This window comes from Podarcis vaucheri (assembly GCF_965113315.1).
Source record: "Podarcis vaucheri genome assembly, chromosome: 9".
Lineage (NCBI taxonomy): Eukaryota > Metazoa > Chordata > Lepidosauria > Squamata > Lacertidae > Podarcis > Podarcis vaucheri.
In genome coordinates this window covers 10,507,760-10,533,877 of record NC_138767.1, presented here as the reverse complement: position 1 = coordinate 10,533,877, position 26,118 = coordinate 10,507,760, and the positions used below count along the sequence as shown (strand labels likewise).

Here is a 26,118-nt window from a genome sequence, read left to right as displayed (position 1 = left end):
TATATAGAAGGATCTGGCAACTTCTGTTTCAGTGTATCTGAAGAAGTGTGCATGCACACGAAAGCTCATACCAAGAACTAACTTAGTCTTTAAGGTGCTACAGGAAGGAATATTTTATTTAAATCCGCAAGGTGTGACATCTTCTGTACATGCTCAGGTGGTACAAATTTCCTTTCTAATTGCATCTGGTATGAAAAAAGGCTCAGCCAGAATATAAACTCAAATAGTGCATTTTCCTCAAGGGTTTTAAGCCCTAAATGGTAACGGTAACATGTAAATTACTTTTTTTGTGTGGCAGGGAAATGGGTGAGGGGACATAGTTCATTTTAGTTTAAGGAACTGACAACTGTGGTGGATTCGGAGTGGGAACTGCTCTCAAGTGTCCATTTCCTGGCAGATAGGAGTCAAGAATGAAGCCCACAGTGAACTTTAAGAAGGAATGGGAAAACTTTATACAGTGGTACCTCAGGTACCTCGTGCTCTGGTCCATGGGGTCACGAAGAGTCGGACATGACTAAACGACTAAACAACAACAAACCTCAGGTTAAGTACTTAATTCGTTCCGGAGGTCCGTTCTTAACCTGAAACTGTTCTTAACCTGAAGCACCACTTTAGCTAATGGGGCCTCCTGCTGCCGCTGTGCTGCCGGAGCACGATTTCTGTTCGCATCCTGAAGCAAAGTTCTTAAACCGAGGTACTATTTCTGGGTTAGCGGAGTCTGTGACCTGAAGCGTCTGTAACCTGAAGCGTATGTAACCCGAGGTACTACTGTAATGTACGGTACTTAAGAGAGCACTAAACAACGAAAAACTTTGGCAGGATCTGAGTAACGCATGTAATGTATTAAAAACGAAGGTAAAAATGGACTATTGAAAGAAAAAGAGAAATTAGTGATGGCCGCAGGAAAAGTTTGATAATGGAAACCATGGGAAGTCTTAAGGATTCAGGAAATCCTAAATGGGGGATGATGCTGATGTTTGAATTCAAATGTAGAATGTAAAATTGAATAATATATATTCAACCCCACAGTGGCAAAAACTGACCAGCAAAGTGGTCTCTTTCCACACAGCCACTCAAAGGGCAATAATGGTACACACGCGCGCCATATTTCTGAGGCGGGAAGGGCACGAACTGACCCCAAAGGGGTCGCCCTTCCTAGGGGGCGGGAAATGTGTCCACTCCTGAGGGAGAAAGGGTCAAAACGGACCCACCCCACCCCCAAAGTAAAGGGGTCGGAACTGACCCCTACCGAAGTGGCCCCTCTTCTGAGGGAAAAGGAGAGGGGCAAGAACCGTCCCCCCCCCCCACCACCACAAAGCGGCGGGAAAGCGCCAGAGCGGAGCCCACAGCGGCCGTGAGGGGAGAAAGAAGAGCCAGGCAAGACGGGGGCGGAGCTCCACGCGAGGCCGGGACGGCCCATCTCAACCTCCGGTCGGCCTGGGCCCAGTCAGGGCTTAGGAAGGAGGCTGGTCTAGGCGGGAGGAGGAGGAGGCGCCGCCGCCGCTTTCCTTCGCCCGCCCGCCCTGTGGAAAAAGTTGCCCGCTCCCTCTCTCAGGAGGAGGAAGAAGAAGGGAGAGAGAAAGAGGGAGCCTCTGAGGGAGCATGGAGGGAGCGGGGAAGAGAGAGGCGGGCGACGGCGAGGGGGAAGCGGAGCGCGAGGAGGAGGAGGAGGAGGGCAAAGCCGCCGCCGCCGCCACGGAGGAAGAAGAAGAAGAAGAAGAGGCGCCCCCCGACTCGCCCCCTTTCTTCCTCCTCTACCCGGGCCGTGGAGGCGCCGCCGCGCCGGGCTTGCAGCCCCAGAGCGCCTGGAGAGCCGCCCCGCCGGGCCCTTGCGGGGTCCCCTTGCCCGTCCTGCTCAGCTACATCGGGCCCGAGACCGGGCAGCAGCACCGAGCCGGCGGCGCCCGTGAGTAGTAGCAGGCAACGCCGCTCCTCCCTTCCCGTCTCCCGGCAGAAGCTGCTGCTGCTGCCGCCCTGGGTTTCTCCTCTCTCTCCCCGAACCGCGCCCTGTGTGTCCGCCGCACATGGTGTGCTCGGCTGTCATCCGCCCCCCAACGTTGTGTAATGTTACGGGCAACTCTTGTCCCAGGGAGGGAGGGAGGGGAAGCCTCCTCCTTTCGCTTTCCTCCTCCTCCTTCCTTTTTTTTTTAGGGGGGTGGGCTTCTTCTCCGACACCCCACCCCACTTTAGGGGTTGTAAAGCAAGCCAGACCATTTAGCACCGACCCCATTCATTTCAGCAGCTGACCATCACCAGCTCACTCCATGCCCAGCGAAAAACATCACTATTATTATTATTATTATTATTGCCCTCCACCCATGGATATCAGGGCGGCTCACAGCATGAAACTACTAAGCGCATGCTAAAAACTAGAACAAAGGCAGACCGAACCAAGCCAGCAACCCTCCCTCCCCCTTATTTATGAAACAAGCCTGTTAATCGCCTATCCGACTAAAATAACTGGAGGTTATTGAGATCGATGCAAGCTAAAAAGCATTGCAGTGGGTTGGGCTAGATGACCCTCAGGATCCCTTCCAAGTCTACGTTTTTTTCTGAAAAACACACACACACACACCCGCAAGACCCAACTATGATCCCTCTGCTGTCCTCCCCCCAAGCAACTGTGTGTGAGACTTGCTCTCCAGAAAGTGTGCCTTGTCTTGCTAGCTGTGGTTTTTGGTCTTTCCTCTGCCCCCCCCATCAATTCCTATTCCTTTCTCCCTAATCTCCAATATTATATTTTCTTGTGGCTGAGACGTTAAAACAGAAAGTCCTGATTCCCAGCTGTGTTTCTTGCTGCAGTCCTACTGTCTACTCAGAAGTAAGGTCCTTTTTGATTTAGCAGGGCTTACTCTCAGGTAAGTGCAGTTAGGGCTGCAGCCTTAGTGACCCAAGTTTTGGGTCTTTTTTAGGTTCAGAATATCACTGCTTTACAGCATCCCACCCCACCCCGCAACATTTGAAAACACCAGCTTTGTACTTAAACACAAATTGACTGGGAACTTCATTCTCTGTGTCTTTATTAATTTATTTAAAGAACAACAAACTGGAGATTGCTTTAACTTTTCGATACGTGGTGACTTGAATCATGAGGATGAATTAGAAGAACTGCTGAGTCTTGAATGAGTCTTGTTTGGAACTGAGGACTTTATTAGATTTTCTTCTACCGTTTCATTTTATTTTGTTCTAAGGGCTTGTTTTAGCAAAGAATTAACTCTGGAACTTCTGATGAAATGATAGGGAGGTCTTTCTTTCTCCTTCCACAGTCCCATTTGTCTTTTCAATAGGTATAGCGGCATTGGGGTGAGAAGATCTTGAGCGAATGAAAGAGTCAAGCTAATTGTTTTAAGTGTTAGTAACTGCATTGTGTTAAGATTCTAGCAGCCTTGGGTGATCAAGAGTTTTGTCTATTAAACTGATCATCATTATTACTACTGTAATAATGATTTATATCGCACTTGATGCTTTATAATTTTGCAAGCAAAAAAAGATTGTTGCTCCCAAGGAACTTGCAGTCAGTCCTGGCATAACATTCTGTTCTACTGTTAAGTAGTCATAATATAGTAAGAAGAGCTTTGTTCAAATGTGGAAGCTGGATGTGTTTCTTGCACATGGAAGCTTCCAACACTGTGGTGCTGATGGCTCCCTAATGCAAGAAGGGAAAATGTTATGTGATTCTTAAGAGAAAGGGATATTTGGATACGTTTCCTAGGTGAAATGTTGCAGGTTTCTGAATTGTACTTTGGCAGTTGTAAAGCTGTTTATAAGAATAAAGCGTGGAAGTGTGGGGCACTATTAGAATGTGTGTAAAAATGGATTGACAGAACTGCAAAGATTGTTTCCTCCCCTAAAAATGTATATCCTGCCACCTCGTGGTTTATCATCCTCATAATTGCTTGTTGTTGTTTAGTCGTTTAGTCGTGTCCGACTCTTCGTGACCCCATGGACCAGAGCACGCCAGGCACTCCTGTCTTCCACTGCCTCCCGCAGTTTGGTCAGACTCATGTTTGTAGCTTCGAGAACACTGTCCAACCATCTTGTTCTCTGTCGTCCCCTTCTCCTTGTGCCCTCCATCTTTCCCAACATCAGGGTCTTTTCCAGGGAGTCTTCTCTTCTCATGAGGTGGCCAAAGTATTGGAGCCTCAGCTTCACGATCTGTCCTTCCAGTGAGCACTCAGGACTGATTTCCTTAAGAATGGATACGTTTGATCTTTTTGCAGTCTATGGGACTCTCAAGAGTCTCCTCCAACACCATAATTCAAAAGCATCAATTCTTCGGCGATCAGCCTTCTTGATGGTCCAGCTTTAACCATGACTTTAACTATACGGACCTTTGTTGGTAAGGTGATGTCTCTGCTTTTTAAGATGCTGTCTAGGTTTGCCATCGCCTTTCTCCCAATGAGCAGGCGTCTTTTAATTTCCTGGCTGCAGTGAGCATGGAGCCCAGGAAAGTAAAATCTCTCACTGCCTCCATTTCTTCCTCTTTTATTTCCCAGGAGGTGATGGGACCAGTGGCCATGATCTTTGATTTTTTGATGTTGAGCTTCAGACCATATTTTGCGCTCTCCTCTTTCACCCTCATTAAAAGGTTCTTTAATTCCTCCTCACTTTCTGCCATCAAGGTTGTGTCATCTGCATATCTGAGGTTGTTGATATTTCTTCCAGCGATCTTAATTCCAGCTTGGGATTCATCCAGCCCAGCCTTTCGCATGATGAATTCTGCATATAAGTTAAATAAGCAGGGAGACAATATACAGTATGTATACATAATTGCTTACTTGTGTAAAAATACAAACAAAAAATACAAAACAATAGCACAGCACATGATGTAAGCTCCAGTCAATAAAAAACTCATAGCGGCTTAAATGTTAAAAGTTTGCAATGTTCACCTGGGGAAATGGGAAGTTCTTTGCCATGTGGTATCAGTCCATGAAGTGTTGGGAGGGCATTTCACAGGTTGGATACCAACACTAAAAGGGCAGGCAGGCTTTCTCTGCTTGCTACCTGCCTACTCCCAATGGTGGGGACACGTGGAGAACTGCCTCAAGATGTAGATCTCTGCATGAGGGCACATCAGTGTTATACACAGAGGTAGAAAAGCTAAGAGGCAAATGGCTCCTGGAACCTGGGTTACAGGCACAAAAGCAGAATAGCTAGTCGCCACCCCCACTCCCCAATGCAGCAGCACTTACTATTTTATTTTTTTTTGAAACGCATGAACTAATACACAATTCACATCAGTGACACATTGTCAACACCACGTTTTTAATAGATACAAGAGAAGATTGTCCAGCAGATACCTAGGCCCTAAGCCATGCAAACCTTTAAATGTGAGCACCTGCTCTTTGAAGTGAGCCTGAAAGCAGAGCAAATAATTATCAGTGATCCCAGGGTTGAAGAAGAATGTTCGACTGTGATGCCGAGGTACCAGTTTAACCTGCCTGGTGTGATATACACTGGATTGTTTAGAAATTACTGAAGAGTTGGTGACGTGTCAAGCTAATGAACCAAACCTTTGTGAGTTAGGCATTTGTGGATTTTTTTAAGCAGAGGAGGAAACTCTGGCAGAGAGCTTATTTTCTCTGGCTGAGGCAATAGAGAGAGGCAGTAGTAGTCCTGGTAGCATTTATGTGATTTCCCTTTATGCTAGGAATAGCATTGGGATAATGTGAATTGGGGTTCTTTTGAGGTACTTTTACCGCCCTTTGATGATTGCCTTTCGTTCCATGATCACCTACCATCTTTTGTTTGTAAATACTTTTTAAAAATCTGTCACAAAATTGAACTTAGCATCTGTGTTGGATAATAAGGGAACAATGTTGCACTGCATAAAACACCCTTACAAAGTGTTTGCATATTCATGCTGTTGTTGTTACAATAATAATAATGTTTATTACCTGCCCTTCACCAACTGGTCTCAGAGTTGGTTACAACAATTTAAAATTCAGTGTTAAAAACCGTTAGTATGGACCCTAAAATTTCAGATGCCAAAGGCCAGGGGAAAGAGATGTGTCTTCAGCAACAGTCAGGGTTACTTTGAATCAGTTTATACACGTCATATTTTTGATCTCCCAGTACTGTCATCTCATTAGGAAGGCCACTAAAACCAGTACAACTGTTTGCAATAACTTGTGTGGAAAAAGATGATAGGAGGCATTCTGTTTTCTGGGATAACAAAGGAAATCTTTCCACTGTACTCTTGGCTCTAGCCTCCAACTCAAGGCCTCATAACAGCTTCAAAATAAAACCAGTTCAGGTTTTCTCTGTATTCCCAAACCTGTATATAAATAAGGTCCACAACCCAATCCTACCTCATATACCTTGAAGCAAGATTCAACAACTTTCAAGTAGTTTATTTAGGTAAGGTAAAGGTAAAGGGATCCCTAACCATTAGGTCCAGTTGTGGCCGACTTTGGGGTTGTGGCGCTCATCTCGCTTTATTGGCTGAGGGAGCCGGCATACAGCTTCTGGGTCATAATAATAATAATAATAATAATAATTTATTATTTATACCCCGCCCATCTGGCTGGGCCTCCCCAGCCACTCTGGGCGGCTTCCATAAAAACCAAAAATACAATAAAATATCACACGTTAAAAACTTCCCTGAACAGGGCTGCCTTAAGATGTCTTCTGAATGTCAGGTAGTTGTTTATCGCTTTGACATCTGCGGGAAGGGTGTTCCACAGGGCGGGCGCCACTACCGAGAAGGCCCTCTGCCTGGTTCCCTGTAGCTTTGCTTCTCGCAGTGAGGGAACCGCCAGAAGGCCCTCGGCGCTGGACCTCAGCGTCCGGGCAGAATGATGGGGGTGGAGACGCTCCTTCAGGTATACTGGACCGAGGCCGTTTAGGGCTTTAAAGGTCAGCACCAACACTTTGAATTGTGCTCGGAAATGTACTGGGAGCCAATGCAGGTCTTTCAAGACCGGTGTTATATGGTCTCGGCGGCCGCTCCCAGTCACCAGTCTAGCTGCCGCATTCTGGATTAGTTGTAGTTTCCGAGTCACCTTCAAAGGTAGCCCCACGTAGAGCGCATTGCAGTAGTCCAAGCGGGAGATAACCAGAGCATGCACCACTCTGGCGAGACAGTCCGCAGGCAGATAGGATCTCAGCCTACGTACCAGATGGAGCTGGTAAACAGCTGCCCTGGACACAGATTTGACCTGTGCCTCCATGGACAGCTGTGAGTCCAAAATGACTCCCAGGCTGCGCACCTGGTCCTTCAGGGGCACAGTTACCCCATTCAGGACCAGGGAATCCTCCACACCTGCCCGCCTCCTGTCCCCCAAAAACAGTACTTCTGTCTTGTCAGGATTCAACCTCAATCTGTTAGCCGCCATCCATCCTCCAACCGCCTCCAGACACTCACACAGGACCTTCACCGCCTTCACTGGTTCTGATTTAAACGAGAGGTAGAGCTGGGTATCATCCGCATACTGATGAACACCCAGCCCAAACCTCCTGATGATCTCTCCCAGCGGCCGCATGTAGATGTTGAAAAGCATGGGGGAGAGGACAGAACCCTGAGGCACCCCACAAGTGAGAGCCCAGGGGTCTGAACACTCATCCCCCACCACCACTTTCTGAACACGGCCCAGGAGGAAGGAGCGGAACCACTGTATAACAGTGCCCCCAGCTCCCAGCCCCTCAAGACGGTCCAGAAGGATGCTATGGTCGATGGTATCGAACGCCGCTGAGAGATCCAGCAGAACTAGGAAACAGCTCTCACCTTTGTCCCTAGCCCGCCGGAGATCATCAACCAGTGCGACCAAGGCAGTTTCAGTCCCATGATGAGGCCTGAATCCTGACTGGAAGGGATCCAAATGGTCCGCTTCTTCCAGGCGTGCCTGGAGTTGTTCGGCAACCGCTCGCTCAATCACCTTGCCCAGGAATGGAAGATTTGAGACTGGGCGATAGTTGGCCATCGTGGCCGCATCTAAAGATGGTTTTTTAAGAAGCGGTTTAATAACCGCCTCTTTCAGCGGGTCTGGGAAGGCTCCCTCACGGAGGGAAGCGTTCACCACCCCACGAAGCCCATCGCCCAGCCCTTCCCGGCTTGCTTTTATTAGCCAGGATGGGCAAGGATCCAGGAGACAGGTGGTTGGTTTCACTCGTCCAAGCAGCCTGTCCACATCCTCGGAGGTAACAGATTGGAATTGATCCCACTCAACTTGACCAGACAGAACTCTTGCACTCTCCTGCCCTGGCCCTGCTCCCACGGTGGAGTCTACTTCTTCCCGAATCTGAGCGATTTTATCTGCAAAAAACTTTGCAAAATCATTGCAGGAGAACATGTGGCCCGTACTGGGCCCCGATGTTGCAGGTGGTTCCGCTAAATTGTGAACCACCTGAAAAAGTCTCCTGCTGCTGTTTTCTGCAGATGCAATAGAGGCGGTGAAGAAATTCTTCTTCGCCGTCGCTATTGCCACTTGGTAGGCTCGACGTTGAGCTCTAACCTGTGTCCGGTCAGATTCGGAATGAGTTATCCGCCACCGGTGCTCTAGCCGTCTCAACGATTGTTTCATTGCCCTCAGATCCGTGGAAAACCACGGGGCTGTCCGGGCTCCATGCAATCGGAGAGGGCGCTTCGGAGCCAAACAGTCAATAGCCCTGGTTAACTCCACATTCCAGCGGGCCACCAGGGAATCAGCTGAAAGGCCATCAACATGGGATAAAGCATCCCCTACCACTCTCTGGAAACCATTTGGATCCATTAAGTGGCGGGGGCGGACCATCCGAATTGGTCCCACCTCCCTGCAGAGGGGATGGGTCGCAGAGAAGTCCAGTTGCACCAGGAAGTGATCTGACCATGGCACTTCTTTCGTTTCGCTTTTACTTAGTGTCAGATCACCAACATCCATAGAGGTAAACACCAGGTCCAAGGCATGTCCACGGCTATGGGTTGGGCCAGACTTATTCAGGGACAGCCCCATGGAGGCCATGCTTTCCACGAAGTCCCGAGCGGCCCCTTGTAAGGTCGTGTCGGCATGGATGTTAAAATCCCCTAGGACGACCAAGCTAGGTGTCTCCAGGAGAACATCCGCCACGACCTGAAGCAGCTCGGGCAGGGAATCCTTGGCGCAGCGGGGAGGTCGGTACACCAAAAGGAATCCTGTACTGCCCCTATTGCCCAACTTCCAGAACATGCACTCAGAAAACTTGGTCTTCCCAATAGGACGCCTGGTGCAAACTAATGACTTCCTAAAAATCACTGCAACCCCCCCTCCCCGCCCACATGACCTGGGTTGCTGTGCGTAAGAGAAACCTGGTGGACAAGCAGCGGCAAGAACAGGCCCATCTGCTTCACCCAACCAAGTCTCTGTTACACAAGCCAGGTCAAATCCTCCATCCATGATCAAGTCATGGATGGCAGTGGTCTTATGAATCATTGACCTGGCATTGCACAGCAGCACCTTCAGGCTATGTGGGTATCCCTTGCTGATTCTAGTATCCGTCTGGACAGGACCAGACCCGGAGGCAGGGATAGTCCTCAGACAACGACTAAACCTGCCTCCTCTGTAATGACATGATCTGGTCTTAGCGTAACTCCTCCTCCTACCCGTGATCACCGAGATCGGTTGTCCCAGTGCATCCCCCCCTGTGGAACATGCCCCAGCCATTTTGTGGGCTGGGGCCCACTCCCCGGCAGCCCTGACCCCTCCCCCTAAAAACAAAATAATACCTTAAACAAACAAACAAAACCAATAAAACAATACAAACAAAAAATATAAGAATTACAAAAACATCAAAATAAAAAATAATAATTCCCCAAGCCCAACCAAACATCATGTGGCCAGCATGGCTAAGCCGCTTCTGGCGAACCAGAGCAGCATAGGGAAACGCCATTTACCTTCCCGCTGAAGAGGTACCTATTTATATACTTGCACTTTGACGTGCTTTTGAACTGCTAGCTTGGCAGGAACAGGGACAGAGCAACGGGAGCTCACCCTGTCGCGGGGATTCAAACCGCTGACCTTCTGATCGGCAAGTCCTAGGCTCTGTGGTTTAACCCACAGCATGCAAATCCCTGCAAATAATTTTTTTGTATCTTCACAATGACTCCAAAGCTGCGTATGCATTACAGACTTAGAAGTTTTTCCCCTCAGTTAATATTGAAGCAGTTTTGGCGGGGGGTGGGATTGAATCAAAACTCAATATTTCATAAGGAACAGCAGATTAGGTATGGCTAATGTGTGTATACCACTTCCCAAACCAGCAGTGAGAGTGCACTTGATGCAGAGTAAACAGGAATGTGTACACAGCCTTATAATTTGCCTACAAAACCATACTGTCAATGTATTTTTCCCTGTTGGTGTTTCTGGAATCATAAAATCATTGAGTGCATGGTATGGTTGAGTTATTAGCTCAAAGTTTACCCTTCTCTTCCGTTGGCTTATTCAGTGTCATCAGTTGCTATGTTGTACCTGTGTGGCTGATGATGGGTGCTGCACTTGTCTTGAAGTTGACATTTAGCAATGCAGTAAAAAGTTATATTTTTGACTTGGGTATAGCATGGGTCGAACACACAGGAAAGTTCAAGCACCCATATCAACTTATAGCAGTGTGTGGCATTAAAGGCTCTTTTACCAGGATACTTCCATCACATTGCTGGCAGTTTTTTTTTTCTTTCTAGTGAAGACATTTCAGGCTGCTTTTATGATTAGACAGCCTCTTTGCAGACACCTTGGTAGTACATGAGAGCCCCTGCTATGGTTGCGGCTAGGCAGTGCTCAGTCGGAGGTGAACACTGGCATCCCTGTGCTGGGGCTGTACATATGGGTGCTGGGAAGTGCGTATTTATTTTGGTTCCAAAAAGAGCTGTTACAGTTGTACAAGTGGTACCTGTTAGGTGTGTTTCCCCCACATAAAGGCACTTGTTATCACAATTGACACTTCTATGTGAGTTTTTTGCCTAGTTGTGAGCCTCATGGGTGCTTCTGTAAGTGCCAACCAGCCCTTTTACTCTGAGCAGTGTGGAAGATAATTTCTTTTATTTTCTAGTACGTAGTACAAATGCAGGACTCAAGATTACATATGCTTGTCTCTAAGATTCTGGTTATCTCAAGGCTTACTTCCCGATCAGTTCCTATTCTTGTAATGTATCCACGAGGACTATTTTCAGTTTATCTTCCAGTTCAAGTACCTCATGCTGGATTAACCAGTGATTTTGTGTGTTCGCTATTCCTAAAATGAAAGAGATTCTTACCCTGTTTGATTTAATTTTGATTTCTATAAATGTCTCCTATTCTCAGTTGCTTCTCTCTTGATGTAGGCTTCTAATTTCATGTGGCTTCCAATTTCCCAAGGAGCTGATTGGCATTTTCTATAGCATTGTATGTACTGCTGAACGAGTATGTTAGAGCAACTTTCAGACCATGACAGTAGCAAAGCATGCACAGATGGCCACTGTGTTTCTGTATGTACTTTCTTTGATATGTTAGCCATAATTTGGTCAGCAACCTCATGATAGTGCTATGTCCTTTGAATTTGTATCCATCTGAGAGTTTGCATTCACACTACTCTTAATGTGGCAATTTCAATCTATGCAGTATTTTGGCACAGTTCTGTGAATATAACATTTCTCCTGCAATAGGAGCGGGACAGTTTTACTGTAATAATTGTTTTAATGCAAAATTGAATGGTATTACCTTATTCAAACTTGGTTTATGGGTCTTAGACTTTCTACTGTCATACATCCTTTATCTGTAGCTTGTGTATAGAATTTTATGCACAGTTTTAAACATTTGTCCTTTGTGCATTTTGGTTTTTTAGCAGAGCGACTCTTACATTTAGAGCCATCTGAAAGTTCATTTATGGTTTTAAAATGTGCACAATTCTCCCCAGGTTTTTTTTATCTGATAAGTATATGGTTCATTTATTCACTCTTTACAGCAAATTCTTAATGAAGATGTTAAACAAGAGCCAGGGCAGAGACATGATTGATACAGTACTGCTTTCCTGTAACATATGGATGTAACTTCATATTCTTCTCAGTATGGAGTACGTTTTGGTCATTAGATATCCACCCAATAGTAATTCCCTCGTGTCTCAAGCTTTCTCAATAGCACTAGATTTAAAGATACACTTAAGTCTAGGCATCAAATGATAGCCATAAGTAAAACAGATGGGGCCTGTGTCCAAGAACTGAAAAAGTGTCCCTCTTCACTTATCAGTCTGGTGAGAAATTGTGAGGTTAATGAATAAATTAGAAACCTGTACATATTGGGTAAAGATAGCTTTGCTGAAGGGTGGCTATGATCTTCGATAGAGATTTTGGGCATGCATTGACCTTGCAATTCTTCTGGTGTATTTACCAGACCTTATCAATAGAATACAGCTTTGTAAATAAGCAGTGCTCCAGCAGCCATCTGCATTTCGATGCTGGATGTGGAAAAGGGAACTTCTGTCCCCTGGGCAGCCTGCTTGATCTCTATGCTTCATGCAGAAGAGGGATGCAGTGCTCTGTACTTTTCCACCAGTCCTCCCCCCACCTGCCCCCAGATGCAATTCTTCGTTGCCTATGGCTAGCAGGAGAGTGGTTAAATCCGAAGCTGATAAAATATAATGTCATCTTTGTTCTTTGGGCATTAATGTTCTTATTGGGAACTGACACACTTTCCAAGAAGTTATAGCATTTAACGTATTTGCTAATAATCAGCTTGTGCTTAATTTTTGTTGCAGTCCCATGACCCCAACTATACGGTTCTTACTTTTGACTGCTAATGGGCATGTTTTACATCTCTTTGTACTGTGAGACAGGCTGAGGAGAAAAGCATGCATTGTGTTATGTCTGTGATCGCAGATTGACTAGCACAGTCTGAAAAGAGGCTGTGGATGCTGAGAGCAAGATCAGCTTCATTGCTCTTCCTGCATCAGCAGCAGCAGCATCTATAAAGCATCCTGGGAATTGCCTGCTCTACGTTCAGTGCAAGCTGGTCACATGAGTCTGAATTTTCAGTTCAGTTCATTAGTCAGCCATTTTGGTCAACACCCTGCTTACTGCGCACAACCAATCCTATTATCACTCTGTATCTTGGCTTGTCTGGAGGGGTGAGAGAGCAAGAGAGCCTTGTCGATTTCTGCAATTCTGGATGTGTTTTCTTCAATGCATTTTACCATTTTGGATTTTTTTTTTTTAAGCATCTTTAGGAAATAGTAAACAGAGCTTCTCCTACCCTCTGAAGGCCAAATTTGCTGTGGTCATTTACCAGTACGCTGCTTATAGTCAAATTGAAGAAAAGAGTGTGTCTTTCGGAAGAAAACAGAGGAAGAGACCACAGAGGAGAAGAGGCATCTTTTCTTCTCTTCGCACTGTGCCTTGCCTTTCTCAGACTTGTGCAGCTGCGTGATTTTTCAGCAGCTCTTTTTTGACTTAGCAAGGTATTCCCCCCCCATCATCAGAAAGCCTCCCCCTCTTTTAGCCTATATATTTTATTTTATTGTTGTACCAGCTGAGTCATCATGTCTGCTCTGACGCCTCAAAGCGACATGCCAACCCCCACCACAGACAAGATCACACAAGCTGCCATGGAGACCATCTATCTTTGCAAATTCCGAGTGTCCATGGATGGAGAATGGCTCTGTTTGCGAGAGCTGGATGACATCTCTCTTACGCCCGACCCTGAACCTACCCATGAAGGTATGGTTGCATTTTCTATGTAGGGAGGCCTGCAGGTCTTGTTTTGGGTTAAAGAGGCTGGGAAGGAGGGTGCTGGTCTTCACCACCCCATAACTTTATGTAGGAATATGGGAAACTTGACATATTTTAATTGCTTCATTGCAGTATAACCTAATTTGATACAGATTTCCAAAACAGCTGCTGGACTTTTAAGATGACTCACCTGCATCCTAAACAACTCCTGTGCTCATTTGCTTTGTTTTTCTTAGACCCCACCCCTAGTAACCAAGATATATCTCTGTGAGATGAAGTTGTGTATTTATGTGCAACACCTCAAATAAAGAAACCTTGATGTTTCAATAGTAGCATTTTGATCTGTGTTTTCTTCTTTAAATATTGCTTTTGAAAAAGCTTTTATTTTATAAATGGAGCTGAATTTAGAATATTATGTTTATAAGGTTGGGAAACTCCTGTGTACTTTCAAAGCTAGATATTGTAGCAGGTGTCTCTTTCAAAAATCACAAAGTATATTTACATGGACTTACTGTCGTTTATAGTGTTCTAAAGTCTGGATGACATAGGCAGAAAATACAGTTTATTTGGGAATTAAAAACGATACCTCATGGCAGTCTATTTTGTAAGAAGGGCAATTTAGATGGTAGGAGATGCTATTGGAATTAGGAAATTGAATAATATAAAGGCTTATCCTTCAACTCCCCTACATCTCTTCATTTGAAACAGTAAGGCACCTGGAGCTGGCAGATATAGCTATGTCTCTTAAAACCCAATGGATTCCTGCTTTGATGGTTACTGTGAACTAAAGGTGAGAGCACAGCCCATTTTGTAGCATCATGCCCCAGTTTAGTCATGTCTGCAAAACCTGTACTGCTTGGCATTGTCACTGTCAACAGCCTTTAACCACACTGAGTTTGTTTCAAGGTGAGTGTTGTTTTTCATTTTGTAGTGTACAAAAGTAACCAAGGCCAGCTCCCAAGCATTTGAGCTGGGAGACTTGCCAGTGCAGTCCCCCCCCCTTTGTTCACATGTTGGTTCCCATCTCTGACCCGGAAATGAAACAGAGCTTCTTTGTGCTGCATTGTCTTCATAACCCACTGCCAGCAGCTTGTGGAAATATTCAGAAGGCTTCTGTCACTCACCGGCTGGTTCTAGCCCACCCTGTGGGAGTTGGTAGCAATAAGTAGCAGCTTTAAAATTAAAGTGGTAGCAGTTCAAAAGTCAAAGCAAGCATCCTTTTTATCATATCTTGGTATATGGACAGTACTGTTGCCAGTACATCATGTGGAATAAAACAAGCAGTTGATATGGCAAGCATCAAATGACTTCAAAGTCCTGATTAAAAGCCACAGACTCCTATGGTTTGTAGTCCATGTAAATGAGCAAATAATGAGGCGCTTACATTTGAGGAAATTACTTGGAAATAACAAGCTTAGCATGAATTAGAAGTGTCCACGTGCCTCCTGTCTTGCTGTGCTTACTACAGGAGAGTCTTGGTGTTGATTGGGTAGAACATATCTTCATTCTTTCTCTGAGGGTTTTCCTACTTTCTTTTGATATTACTTATTATGCTGTGACAGACTCTGCTACAAATGTAGGGCAAGCCATCGAAGTATGGCAAATGAGATTTTGCTGTCGTCAAATTATCTAACACTTGGAAAAAAGATACAGACTATTTTTTTGCAATTTCCTTACCTAAGTAGATCGATAGTAAGTCCAAGTCTCTGATAAAATACTTACAAACTTATGATTTATAGGGATGTAGGTGTCTTGACCTTAGGGAACACACACACACACACACACACACACACACAAATACCATCAGTGGCATTTTTTTTCATTAGTTACGAAATCTTGTTCCATCTAAGATTACCATGGCTGATAATCAGAAAACTATTTCTTTAATGGAATTATGGCTAATATTAGTTATAATTGTTTGCATTTCTGGCATTGTACACTTTCCAGTGTTATGTGAGCACCTTTGTTTATTCTTTCCCATACAGCACAGTAGTTAAAATTTCTGCTAATGATAGCAGTTTCGGTACTGACTAGTTAGTCCAAAACTAATCTAAAATAAGTGCAAGAAGTGTATCAAAAGAACTCTTCAGATTTTTACAGCTTGGTGCCCTCCAGATGTTTTGGACTATCAACTTCAGCCATCATGGCTAATGGTAAAGAATGATAGGAATTGTAGTCAAAACCTCATGGAGGGCACAAGGCTGCCTCAAATCATTGCATTTTGATAATGTGTTTGGGACTGCATGAGGCTGTAGCTCATTGGTAGAGCATCTGCCTTGGGTGCAGGAGGTCCCAGGTTCAATCCCCACCAAGTCCAGGTAGGGTTAAGAGAGAATCCTGCCTGAAACCTGAATAGCTTCTGTCAGTGTAGACAGTACTGAGCTAGATGGTCTGACTCGGTGTAAGGCAGCTTCCTACTTTACCATAATTATTAAGACTTTCAAGATTCTAATGCATAGCGGTATTTATTTTAAAAGTACAGTACTCTCAAAAGATGGTGCAGATTTGTAAGACGTGGAGTTTTGCAAGATGCAGCTGTCTAAAGAGAAACCTGGAGCCACTTTGGATTTTCCCTATTCATACCTCAAGCAGAGAGGAATTTTCATAGCATTTAATGCAGAAAGGCCTTTTCTTGAACAGCCTCTGAACTGCACTAGAATTCTCTTAAGAGATTATGTGAAACTGCTTTAAAGGCAAGAAATATATTGTTAGAAACAGGGAGGGTAAACTCTTGCCTTCAAGACTTGCTTGTGGACTTCGCTGGTTGAAAACAGGATGCTGGGCTAGATGGGCATATGGTCTGATCCAGAAGGGCTCTTCCTATAGTTTTCTTGCCACATTTCCAAACTAGGGTCCAACAGTTAAAACTGGTATCATTTGAGAAGTGTCATACAAAGGCAGCCTGAAGAAAAGTGTGCAAGAGACAAGGGGTGCAGGTTTGAGGATCAAAGTTACACTCTCAGCATCGCTTCCTATGAACTGATGAAAGTAAGATGAAACTGTTCAACATTCTAGCAGAGATCAACTCAAAATATAGCTGTGACAAGTTTTCTGATGATAATGTTTGATATAAAATATCAGCCATTTTGACATGGGCAATGTGGCTGCACATAGCCATGAAAAAATGGACTTGACGGAAATTTATCTGCATGTGAGTTGCTGTTCCTGCTGCTGAGGCTAGACAAGAAATCTGATTAGGATTGTTTGGTTCTGATGTTGTAGCCGTCACCATTTCATGCTTTCCACAGATTCCCACTGAGCAGGGTGCAATGTGGTTATGTGAGGGCAAGCACAATGCACATACCTACCTTGTCACCATACTAGCATACCAACATGTGCCTAAAAAGCAACATGTGTTTGTATGAATGTAAAGAACCAAGCAATTGTGTGCTCATGGAACAATAAAAAGCACAGTAAATGGTTTGCCTCCCTTTGCATGATGAAAACTTACAAAATGCTATTTGGTGCTGAATCCTGCAAGTAGTTTATTGTAGGAGGGCGAAAGAATAGGGCTCTGGTTGCAGCACTTTGCCTAATACCGACAGCCTGAGCTGAAGGAGCTTTTGTGGCATAGTGGTTAAAAGAATGAGATGAGCTCAAAAAGCTATGTGCAGATCTTACTTCAGCCAGGAGTTCACTAGGTGACTAAGTAAACCCAGGGCTGTTTGATGGGTGAAATTCCTGGTTAACACTGATTATTTGGGTCTACCTCAACCTGAGCTCAGGCCTGGTTTTGGAACTGAATCGGCCTTGGTCACCCGGCCCCATTATCAAGAGAGGTACAGAGGAGTGTGAACCTGTTACTCTTAATCTCTCAGTGGTCATTAGGAGTTTTGGAGTATGGTGCCATCAGTACACTGATGAGAGACAGCTCTTTTTCTCCATAGCTTCTGAAGTGGCTGTGCTGCAAGCCCTGGACCACCTAAATGCAATGGTGGAGTGGATGAGGGCCAATGAATTGTGTTTGAATCCTGGGAAGATGGAGGCTTTGTGGGTAGGTCATTCAAGTTTCTGGAAGGCCGGACACTTTCCTGTTCAGAATGGGCTTGGAGTCCCCCTAAAGGTGTACTCTTGGATTCACCTTTGTCATTTTAGTTCCCAATAACCTCTTTTTGTTAGGGATGCCTTTTACCAGCTTCATTTGGTATGCCAGCTATGCTTTTATCTGGATCGGGATTGCCTACAGTGGGGGGGGGAGTATTCGATCCCCTGCTAAATTTGCCTGTGGAGGGAGCTGAAGGTTCGAGTAGCTACACATCAGCCTCGAAATCTTACTGACTTGGAGAGGATCTGCAAAGAGGAGTGGGACAAAATACTGGTACCTCCTGAGATGTGTGCAAACCTGGTGGCCATCTACAAGAAACGTCTGATCTCTGTAATTGCCAACAAGGGTTTTGCCACCAAGTACTAAGTCATCTTTTGCAAAGGGATCAAATACTTATTTCACTCATTATAATGCACATCAATCTCTGACTTTTGTCTTCTGGGTTTCTGGAGGTTTTCCTGTTGTTATTCTGTCTCTCACAGCTACAATAAACCTACCATTAAAATTATGGATTGGTCATTTCTTCGTCAGAGGGCAAACGGGCAAATTTAGCAGGGGATCAAATACTTTCCCCCCTCACTGTATCAATGTAGTCCATGTATTGGTAACCTTGAGACAGGATTACTGCAATGCACTCTATGTGGGGTTGCCCATGGGCCTGGTCTGGCGGGTCTAGCTGGTGCAGAATTCAAGAATTAGACTGCTGATGGGGGGCAGACAGTCAACAGCATGTAACGCCACTGCTAAAACATCTGCACTGGCGGCCAGTATACTGTCAGTTCAAGTCTCTTGTGCTAATATACAAAGCCTGAACAACTTAGGTCTAGAATACCTGAAGGTTCACCTTAGCCCTTTTATTCCAGCTTTGATCACTGAGATCATCCGTTGGAGCACTGTTAATTGACCCTTGCATTATAGAGGTCTGACTGACTTAAACTAGAAGTTGGGCACTTAGTGTCCCTGGTCCAATGCTGCGGAATACTTTTCCATCAGATATTTGACAAGGAGTTCAACCTTTTTTGGCTGCAGAAATATTCTTGGAAGTGTGTGGACAGTGCCTGGTGAATTTTGAAAGCCAGAGGAGTTAATGAATAACATTTTTAGTGTTCAAATGGCAAAGTCTCATGTAGTTCCTAGTCCCTCTACACAGCTAGCAAAAACAAGAGGAAGAAATGCAAGTTAAGGGGTAAGAAATAAAGAATGTTTATGACTTGCTGAATTCAGTTTTGATGGCATAATTTAAATGACCTTGTTCAGATTTATTTGTATTTAATTTTTTACACAGTATAAATCTAGCCCTGAGCAACTTGCTGCCTCTGAGTCTCAAGCTCCTCCCTCATTTGTAGTATGGAGGCAACACTTCCCTTAATTTCTCAAAGTGCTGTGCAAATAGCTTTTGCTGCATCCCAAGATTAGTGAACTTAAGGGAGTTCATGGAAGGATAGTTTCCAGCAAACATTGCATCCTCTAAAAGCTTCTTTGGAAAGCTGGGGTGGCTGTCCAATGTGGTGTGCAGGAGGTCTCTAGGGGAGGGGGTATAGCCCAAAATTGGGCTTGCCCCCATAGAAGTTAGCTTAAGGAAGATCGCAGAAGGAAAGTTTTTGGCCCCTTCCTTCCTTCCTTCCTTCCTTCCTTCCTTCCTTCCTTCCTTCCTTCCTTCCTCCGGCAGCCATCCTAACCCATTCCTCATTGTTTAATAGGGCACCCTAACCCTCTGGAGATGCTTTTTGGGGGTTGCCAGTGGCTATAGGGGATGGCAAACTTTTCTTCTGTCAGTTTCCATAAATTAAGCCGCCTTAGGATCCAAATAGATGTTTCAAAACAGCATCTGCTACAACAGCAAGTCTTTCCATTGCAAAAAATGAAAGATAAGAGCAGGTTTCTTCTGAGTTCTAGTGTATGTGAGCACAGGAAAATACACACACACTAATAAAATTTTGAGGAACAGTGTCTATTAATATATGGATTTACATTAAAATAAAAAAATACTACTGCTACTAATAATATGCAACATACAAAAGGTTTTAAAAGAATACAACTAAATATATATTAAGACACAAATGGTTAAGCATACCTCCAGAATTATGACCACCTTTGTAGTTCGTGTTAATATGTTTAATGGGCTTGCAGAATATAAAAGCACGAAGTAGGACATCAGTTCTGAGATATAGGGGTCTTTTGTGCGTTGAATTATTAGGATCACTTTAAAATGTATGCTGTTTTCATACTCAAGTTTCTCTGCTACTCACAAGTTAATATAGGAGAGCACAAGATTATAGCTCTCTTGTGGGAAGAAAGCCACGATGGGCGTGTCATTTGCTTGCTCCAGTAATCCTAGTACAGGCAGATTACTGAAGATCTCTGCCTGTACTAGGAAGCAATTCTTTCACTCAGGTTTACGGCTCTGCCTTTAGGCCTTTACAGAGGGAAAGAAAATGTAAGTATGAACCTAGAATAATAACTGATTTTAGAATTGGTTCCTGTTTGACAAGATATTGAAATGATTGTGCGTGTGTGGCAGGCTGCGTCCTTTGTTTTCTCAGGACATTTCTCTCCCCGCCCCCACTTACCTAAAAACTCTGCTGAAGTCCAGCGCGCAGTGGTTAATTTTTGTTTAATGGAAGGGGTGCTATTCGTTCATTGCTAGAGTACTGAACCATGGTACCACCAATAAATTTGGCTGTATTTAAGTGCAAGCAATATCTTAAGATTTGTTTTAACATGGTGCCTTACCCTAACCTTGGTTCAAAACAAGGGAACAGATTTCTTCCTTTTATTTGGAGGGATTTATTTCTGACGTGGTTCTGAAAAGTACCATAAAACTTCTTGGGTAGATTTTTATACCTGGTCGGGCAGGTAATAAATCCAGTTTAAGCATATCCATGCCACTTGATTTAAAATTAATGTGTTTGTATGACTTTGAAAGCTTTTAAAAACGATCCTCTCATTGTGTTTAATAAATTCAATCTGTTGCTTTATGCAGACTATACTAACTTATGAATTTTAAAATCTTTAACCCCTTTGGTACGTATCTGGTATACCAACCCCCCTTTGTGTTCCTTTTCTTATCTTGATTTTTCAGTCTTTTCTTTGAATCATGGCTTGCATGACATTTTTCTTTCTTTTCCTTTTTCGCTGTTTGCAAAGACTCTTGGGAGGATTTGACAGATTTGGTGGAGCAATTGCGCGATGATACAGAAGGTGCGTGCCACACCAACATCTTTCAGCTATTATTTCCATTTCATTTTCAACTGGCTTTTCTTGTCTGTCTTTGAGCTGGATCACCAGGTACCCTCCAGTGATAGCAACTGGATCATACATGTTTGTAACTGTATTGTGCTGACCTTTCCTTTGTTAAAATGTTTGTTTTTCCTTTTGAAAAACCAGTTGCATGTATTATTTTCTCAGAATGCATCCATCCTGATATTTATTTTGGGAAGTGAGAGGTAGCACAGCCCACATCAAGTTCCATGGCTTGTTCACAGTCTACTTCTGAAGTTTTGGGGTGTCTTTATACATGGGCACAAAAGATCTCATAAAGGACCATACAGTTTCCTACATGTGGTTGGAAGACCACTTCTTCACTCTCTTACTTCCCAATCATTGTTCTACACCACTTCCTTCCTTATTGCCGACTTCTAAAACTTGTGCGGAATTCGAGTCGTTGTACCTGTTCACCATAGATATCTTGCTGGTTTCTTCTGATAATTTTATGCAGCAGAAGCAAAGTGTGGTGCTTTGTGATCCCATGTCTGTTTCGTTTTTCCTGGCACACTGTCTCAGAATTATTGTAGTGCAAATGGAGGCACATAGTGCATGTGTGGGATTGTGCAAATTCATTATCACTGTAGAACAAAATACCGTGAGGAGGGAATGTGTATATTTGGGAAATGATACCAATAAGTGTGCCTCTGCAAGACAAATACAGTTTTTGAACATAATCCATTCCAGAAGACCGTTCGACTTCTGAAACGTTCAAAAACCGAAGATCAAAGGGTGGTCGGCAAAATCCATTGAAAAAATGGAGAAACGCGCCTTGGAAGCTGTTTGACTTCCGAGGCACGTTCGAAAATGGAAGCAATTACTTCTGGGTTGCTGGTGTTCGGGTTCCGAATTGTTCGTCAATGGAGATGTTAAAGAACCGAGGTTTGACCGTAATCCTTTATAGAGGGTGGGGATTAAATGGGGAAATGGCACCAGGGGAAGGGGATCTACTCCTTGTGTTGAGATCCTGATCGGATTTCCTCCCCTTGTGTTGTTGTTTTCAGTGTGGGAGATTATACCACAACCGTGAGTCTCCCACCTTGTGTCTAGTTGTGCCCTAAGGCGTACTTTATCACTGTCTTAAGAGGTCTGTTTTCACCTAACCTTGTTGTACATATGGTGTAGTTGCTTATGTTTTGTTTAGCATTTAGAGCTACACTTGCTTTGGTTGACAGGAAAAACGGGGATGTACAGAGGAAGCAAAATCCCAGAAAGAGGAAGGATGGCAAACATGACCTTTAGACCTTTCTCACAAGATATGTTCTATAGAGCAGCAAAACACACATTCCATGGAGTTGTAAAAATATTGTTTGAGTTGGGTCACCTTGAAGTGAGAAATTCTTAGGTTGTAATCCTGCACATGCATACCCTGGAGTGAACTCCATTAACTTCTATGGGGCTTTCTTCAGAATAGGATTGTGCTGTTAAGAAGGTTGAAAAAATGTTCATCTATGTATTACACATTTGAAAGCAATAACATTAAATGCTGAAGCTCCTGAAGGAGGCAAAGAATAATGGTACAGTCTAGCGCAGAAAAGCTGATGAATTGTTATGCAGACTTTTTAAAAATTGCAAACTGATGTGGAAATAGGAGGAACTGAACTTTAGATTGGAAAATGAGAAACCAAAATTGACAGATTTGCCCGTCTGTAACTTGCCCTGGCCCAAACCTTTGCCATAGATTTTGTCATGCGAGTTTCAGGTTTTTCCTGTGGAAATTGGGGAGAATCTATTGCCAAGTTTATGAATCCACTCCGCTAACAGAGGACATTGTCTAAACAAGGTGAGGTAGTGGTTCAAAGAGCTTTGAGTTCAGATTTTGAGCTTTTTTAGAACCAGTTGCAATGGTTGTTTTAGTCAGGCAGATGGTTTTATCTGTTCCTGTGTGCCTCACTGCAGAACTAAGATCAGGCTTCCTCAAACTTGGCCCTCCATATGTTTTTGGCCTACAACTCCCATGATCCTTAGCTAGCAGGACCAGTGGTCAGGGATGATGGGAATTGTAGTCTCAAAACATCTGGAGGGCCGAGGTTGAGGAAGCCTGACTAAGATAGTTATAGCATCCTAATCGACAGAGGATATGGTTCATGGGGACAATGCCCAGTGTTGCCTGCTCAAAATGTAAAGGAAGCATTTGCAATTTGATTACAGTTTATACATGCTTTGCAGTGAAAAGAATCCATTTTAAATCTGCTTTCTGTGTCGACTCATTTAAACACATGCATTCATGTCAGTGTATTAGATTATGTTGCTTTTCCATTCCAGAGTCCTCACTGTCTGTCCTTGTAGTGACTGCAACACAGTGTACTTTCAAGTGGGTTTATATTAACAAAGTAGTTAGCTTTGGAGTTGGTTAGGAATACAATGTCTGCTTTGTATCTGTACTTCCTCCTTTGAAAAATATGTCAGGGAAATCCTCTGTTGGAATACAGTTTCATAGTGGCTGACATCACTCTTTCAAGACAGATAAGTTGTTTTACAAATCCCAAGGCCTATATTGCTACAATAAAATTGTATTCTACAATAAAAGTAGAGAGAATGTCAATAGGGGAATGTCAGTAAATAGGCAGATTCAAATTATATGTGATTAGTTTGTCTTCTCTTCAGAGGCAGAGGAGATGATTCATTGGGATATACGTATATCATATATTTGATAAATGAGATCAACTACACTTCTGCAGATCTCATTCCTCCAAAAATAGTTATAATGTCTCATTGGTCAGCGACCAGCTTGGCTTCATTTTGGGAGCACATACATTTCAGGCATTAATCTGTCATTGCTGCTCTCAGTTTTATATATTGAGATAATCAAATGATAAACTGTTATGTTTCTGATTAAAAACATGCACACATTTGAGCTTCATCTTGCCATTCAAATTTGACCTCAGTGCATGCATTTGTAGTCCAAGACCAAATTTGCTTTCCATCTATACCCTTTTGTCCTTGTTCCCACCTCCCAATGCATTGATTCATATATTTTAATTTTGCACGAACAGGCCATGCATGCAGGAGTCAGCTGACTGGCGTGTGCCTTTCTTTTAATGCTTCCACCCAGGAATTGCATAATAGCAAACATCCAATAATTCTCTATTCACTACAAGCTTGTGTGTGCATGCTGTACTTTACGTTCAGTCCTAAAGTGACAGGCTTTCCGCACTCAAAAAAAGGAAGATGGTTGTGGGAGAAATCAGTACAGTGACATACAGTGAAATCAACAGGGGGAAATGATTATGCCAATAAAGGCTGAATGAGTGAGTGAGTGAGTGAGTGAATGAATGAATGAATGAAGAGGGGGAAATGAAGCAGGGAGATCTGCAAAAATAATTGTTCTTCAGTTTTCCAGTATTGCAGAAACATTTTTATTTTTATTTAAAAAAACATGGCTGCATTTGTGATTTCTGGAGCTCGCTGAAAATAGGCACTACACAACTGAAATCAACAGTGATGTAGATCATTGTGGAAGAAATTGAAACAAAACAGTAATATACACTGAGATCAAATTTTAAAAAGCTTTGGAGAAATAATTGTTTTTCTGTTTTCCAATTGTCAATATTTCACAAATCTGTTTCCCCCCACTTTCATGTAAAAAAAATACCCAAACCAACAGGGCTGTGGAAGCTCACCAGAAATAGGCACTACTGCTGTCTGAGCAGTACTGGTTTTAGGAGGATCTAGAGCAGTGGTTCCCAACCTTTTTTGGCGATGCCCCAGTCGTGACCGACTCTGGGGTTGCGGCGCTCATCTCGCTTTATTGGCCGAGGGAGCCGGCATACAGCTTCCAGGTCATGTGGCCAGCATGACTAAGCCGCTTCTGGTGAACCAGAGCAGCACACGGAAACGCCGTTTACCTTCCCGCCGGAGTGGTTCCTATTTATCTAATTGCACTTTGATGTGCTTTCGAACTGCTAGGTTGGCAGGAGCAGGGACCCAGCAACGGGAGCTCACCCCGTCACGGGGATTTGAACCGCCGACTTTCTGATCGGCAAGCCCTAGGCTCTGTGGTTTAGACCACAACACTACCCGCATCCCCATGCCCCACCTAAGCATCTCTAAAATCCTGATGCCCCTCCTCCGTGATATAATTCTTATTATTCAAAAAAAGAACTCCTATTCACTTGGAGGAAGTCTAAAAGGCCATTCATTGTTAATAACTCATTCTTGAATTCCCGCCCCCTTAAAAATCAAATTGCCCCCTTGTGGGGTGTGTGCCCCAAGTTGGGAACCACAGATCTAGAGGGCATAGAAAGGGAAGCAGCAAAAATGGATGCTTGATCCACTTCCAGGAAAAAACTATCTGCTGTTTCCAGTAGCGTGGTTTGGAGTTGTGTTTTCCAAAACTCAATGGATTATCTCTAGATTGAAGAAATCCAAAATTTCACTGGAACGTTATCAGGACAGGAACTATTTAGGTGGGGTGAATGTGGATGACCTTACATAAAAAGGACTGCTAATTGCTTCAAATGTATATTAAACTCAAGTGTGGACAAACCCTTGGTTAATGTTGGAACTCACACATATTGCCTTTAATTGCTCATGAAACAGAATTCTGGGCAGAAATCCTATTGATATCTTTTTTTGGTTTAATTTGTTAACTACTGCTTGCATGTAATTTGTACATATACTTTGTTTGTACATATGCTTTCTCCAAATTTAATTGGTTATGTAATTGGCTTGACTGGCCGTTTCCTGAGACATTTATAACCTAATTGTGAATGTGTGAGTTAGCATTACATACAAAGGCATTTTCTTGTGTAAAACAGGCTTAATTTAGAACATAAATACAGATTTTTTAAAAAATGTAAAACAGATCTTAGGGGTTTTAAAAAGGATGCTCAAGAAAATATCTAAAACAGCCTAATTTGAGGTGCTTTGGAGACTGTCTAGTTTGGTTTGGGTCCGAGTCTGAATCCTGATATGCAAAAAAATGAAGCTATTGGACCAAGTTTGGAGACAAAGAGGTACAACAGTATCTGTTAGGGATATATTTTTAATGTTTTTCAAAAAGTATTGTCTATAATTTTGACAGACCTGGATGACACTTTCAGGCTTGTTACCCCTTCTGAGGGGATGAATCCTGCCAAATTTCAAAAGGATACCTACAGTTGTTTTCCTACTAGGGCAAGATTTAGAATTTTGAGGTGGATAAAGACAATGACTTGAT

The 26,118-nt window shown here is 43.6% G+C and overlaps 2 protein-coding genes across 9 annotated transcripts in view; both read left to right on the top strand.

Moving 5' to 3' along the window:
• Positions 1-26,118, top strand: part of MOB1B (MOB kinase activator 1B) — a 244,326-nt gene that overhangs the window by 131,953 nt on the left and 86,255 nt on the right. The gene's annotated exons all lie outside the window — the stretch shown is intronic.
• RUFY3 (RUN and FYVE domain containing 3) overlaps positions 1,594-26,118 on the top strand; it is a gene marked incomplete at its 3' end in the record, with an annotated part of 50,180 nt that continues 25,655 nt past the window's right edge. For 2 of the 8 annotated variants that reach the window (XM_082236435.1, XM_082236439.1), the window contains exon 1: positions 1,594-1,906. In XM_082236435.1, coding sequence (XP_082092561.1) covers positions 1,603-1,906 — 304 coding nt within the window. In that variant the 5' untranslated portion in view covers positions 1,594-1,602. Of the gene's footprint in view, positions 1,907-12,867; positions 13,637-20,043; positions 20,131-20,840; positions 20,895-26,118 lie in introns of those variants that run through there. The other 6 variants (XM_082236440.1, XM_082236441.1, XM_082236436.1 and 3 more) reach the window with 6 other exon arrangements.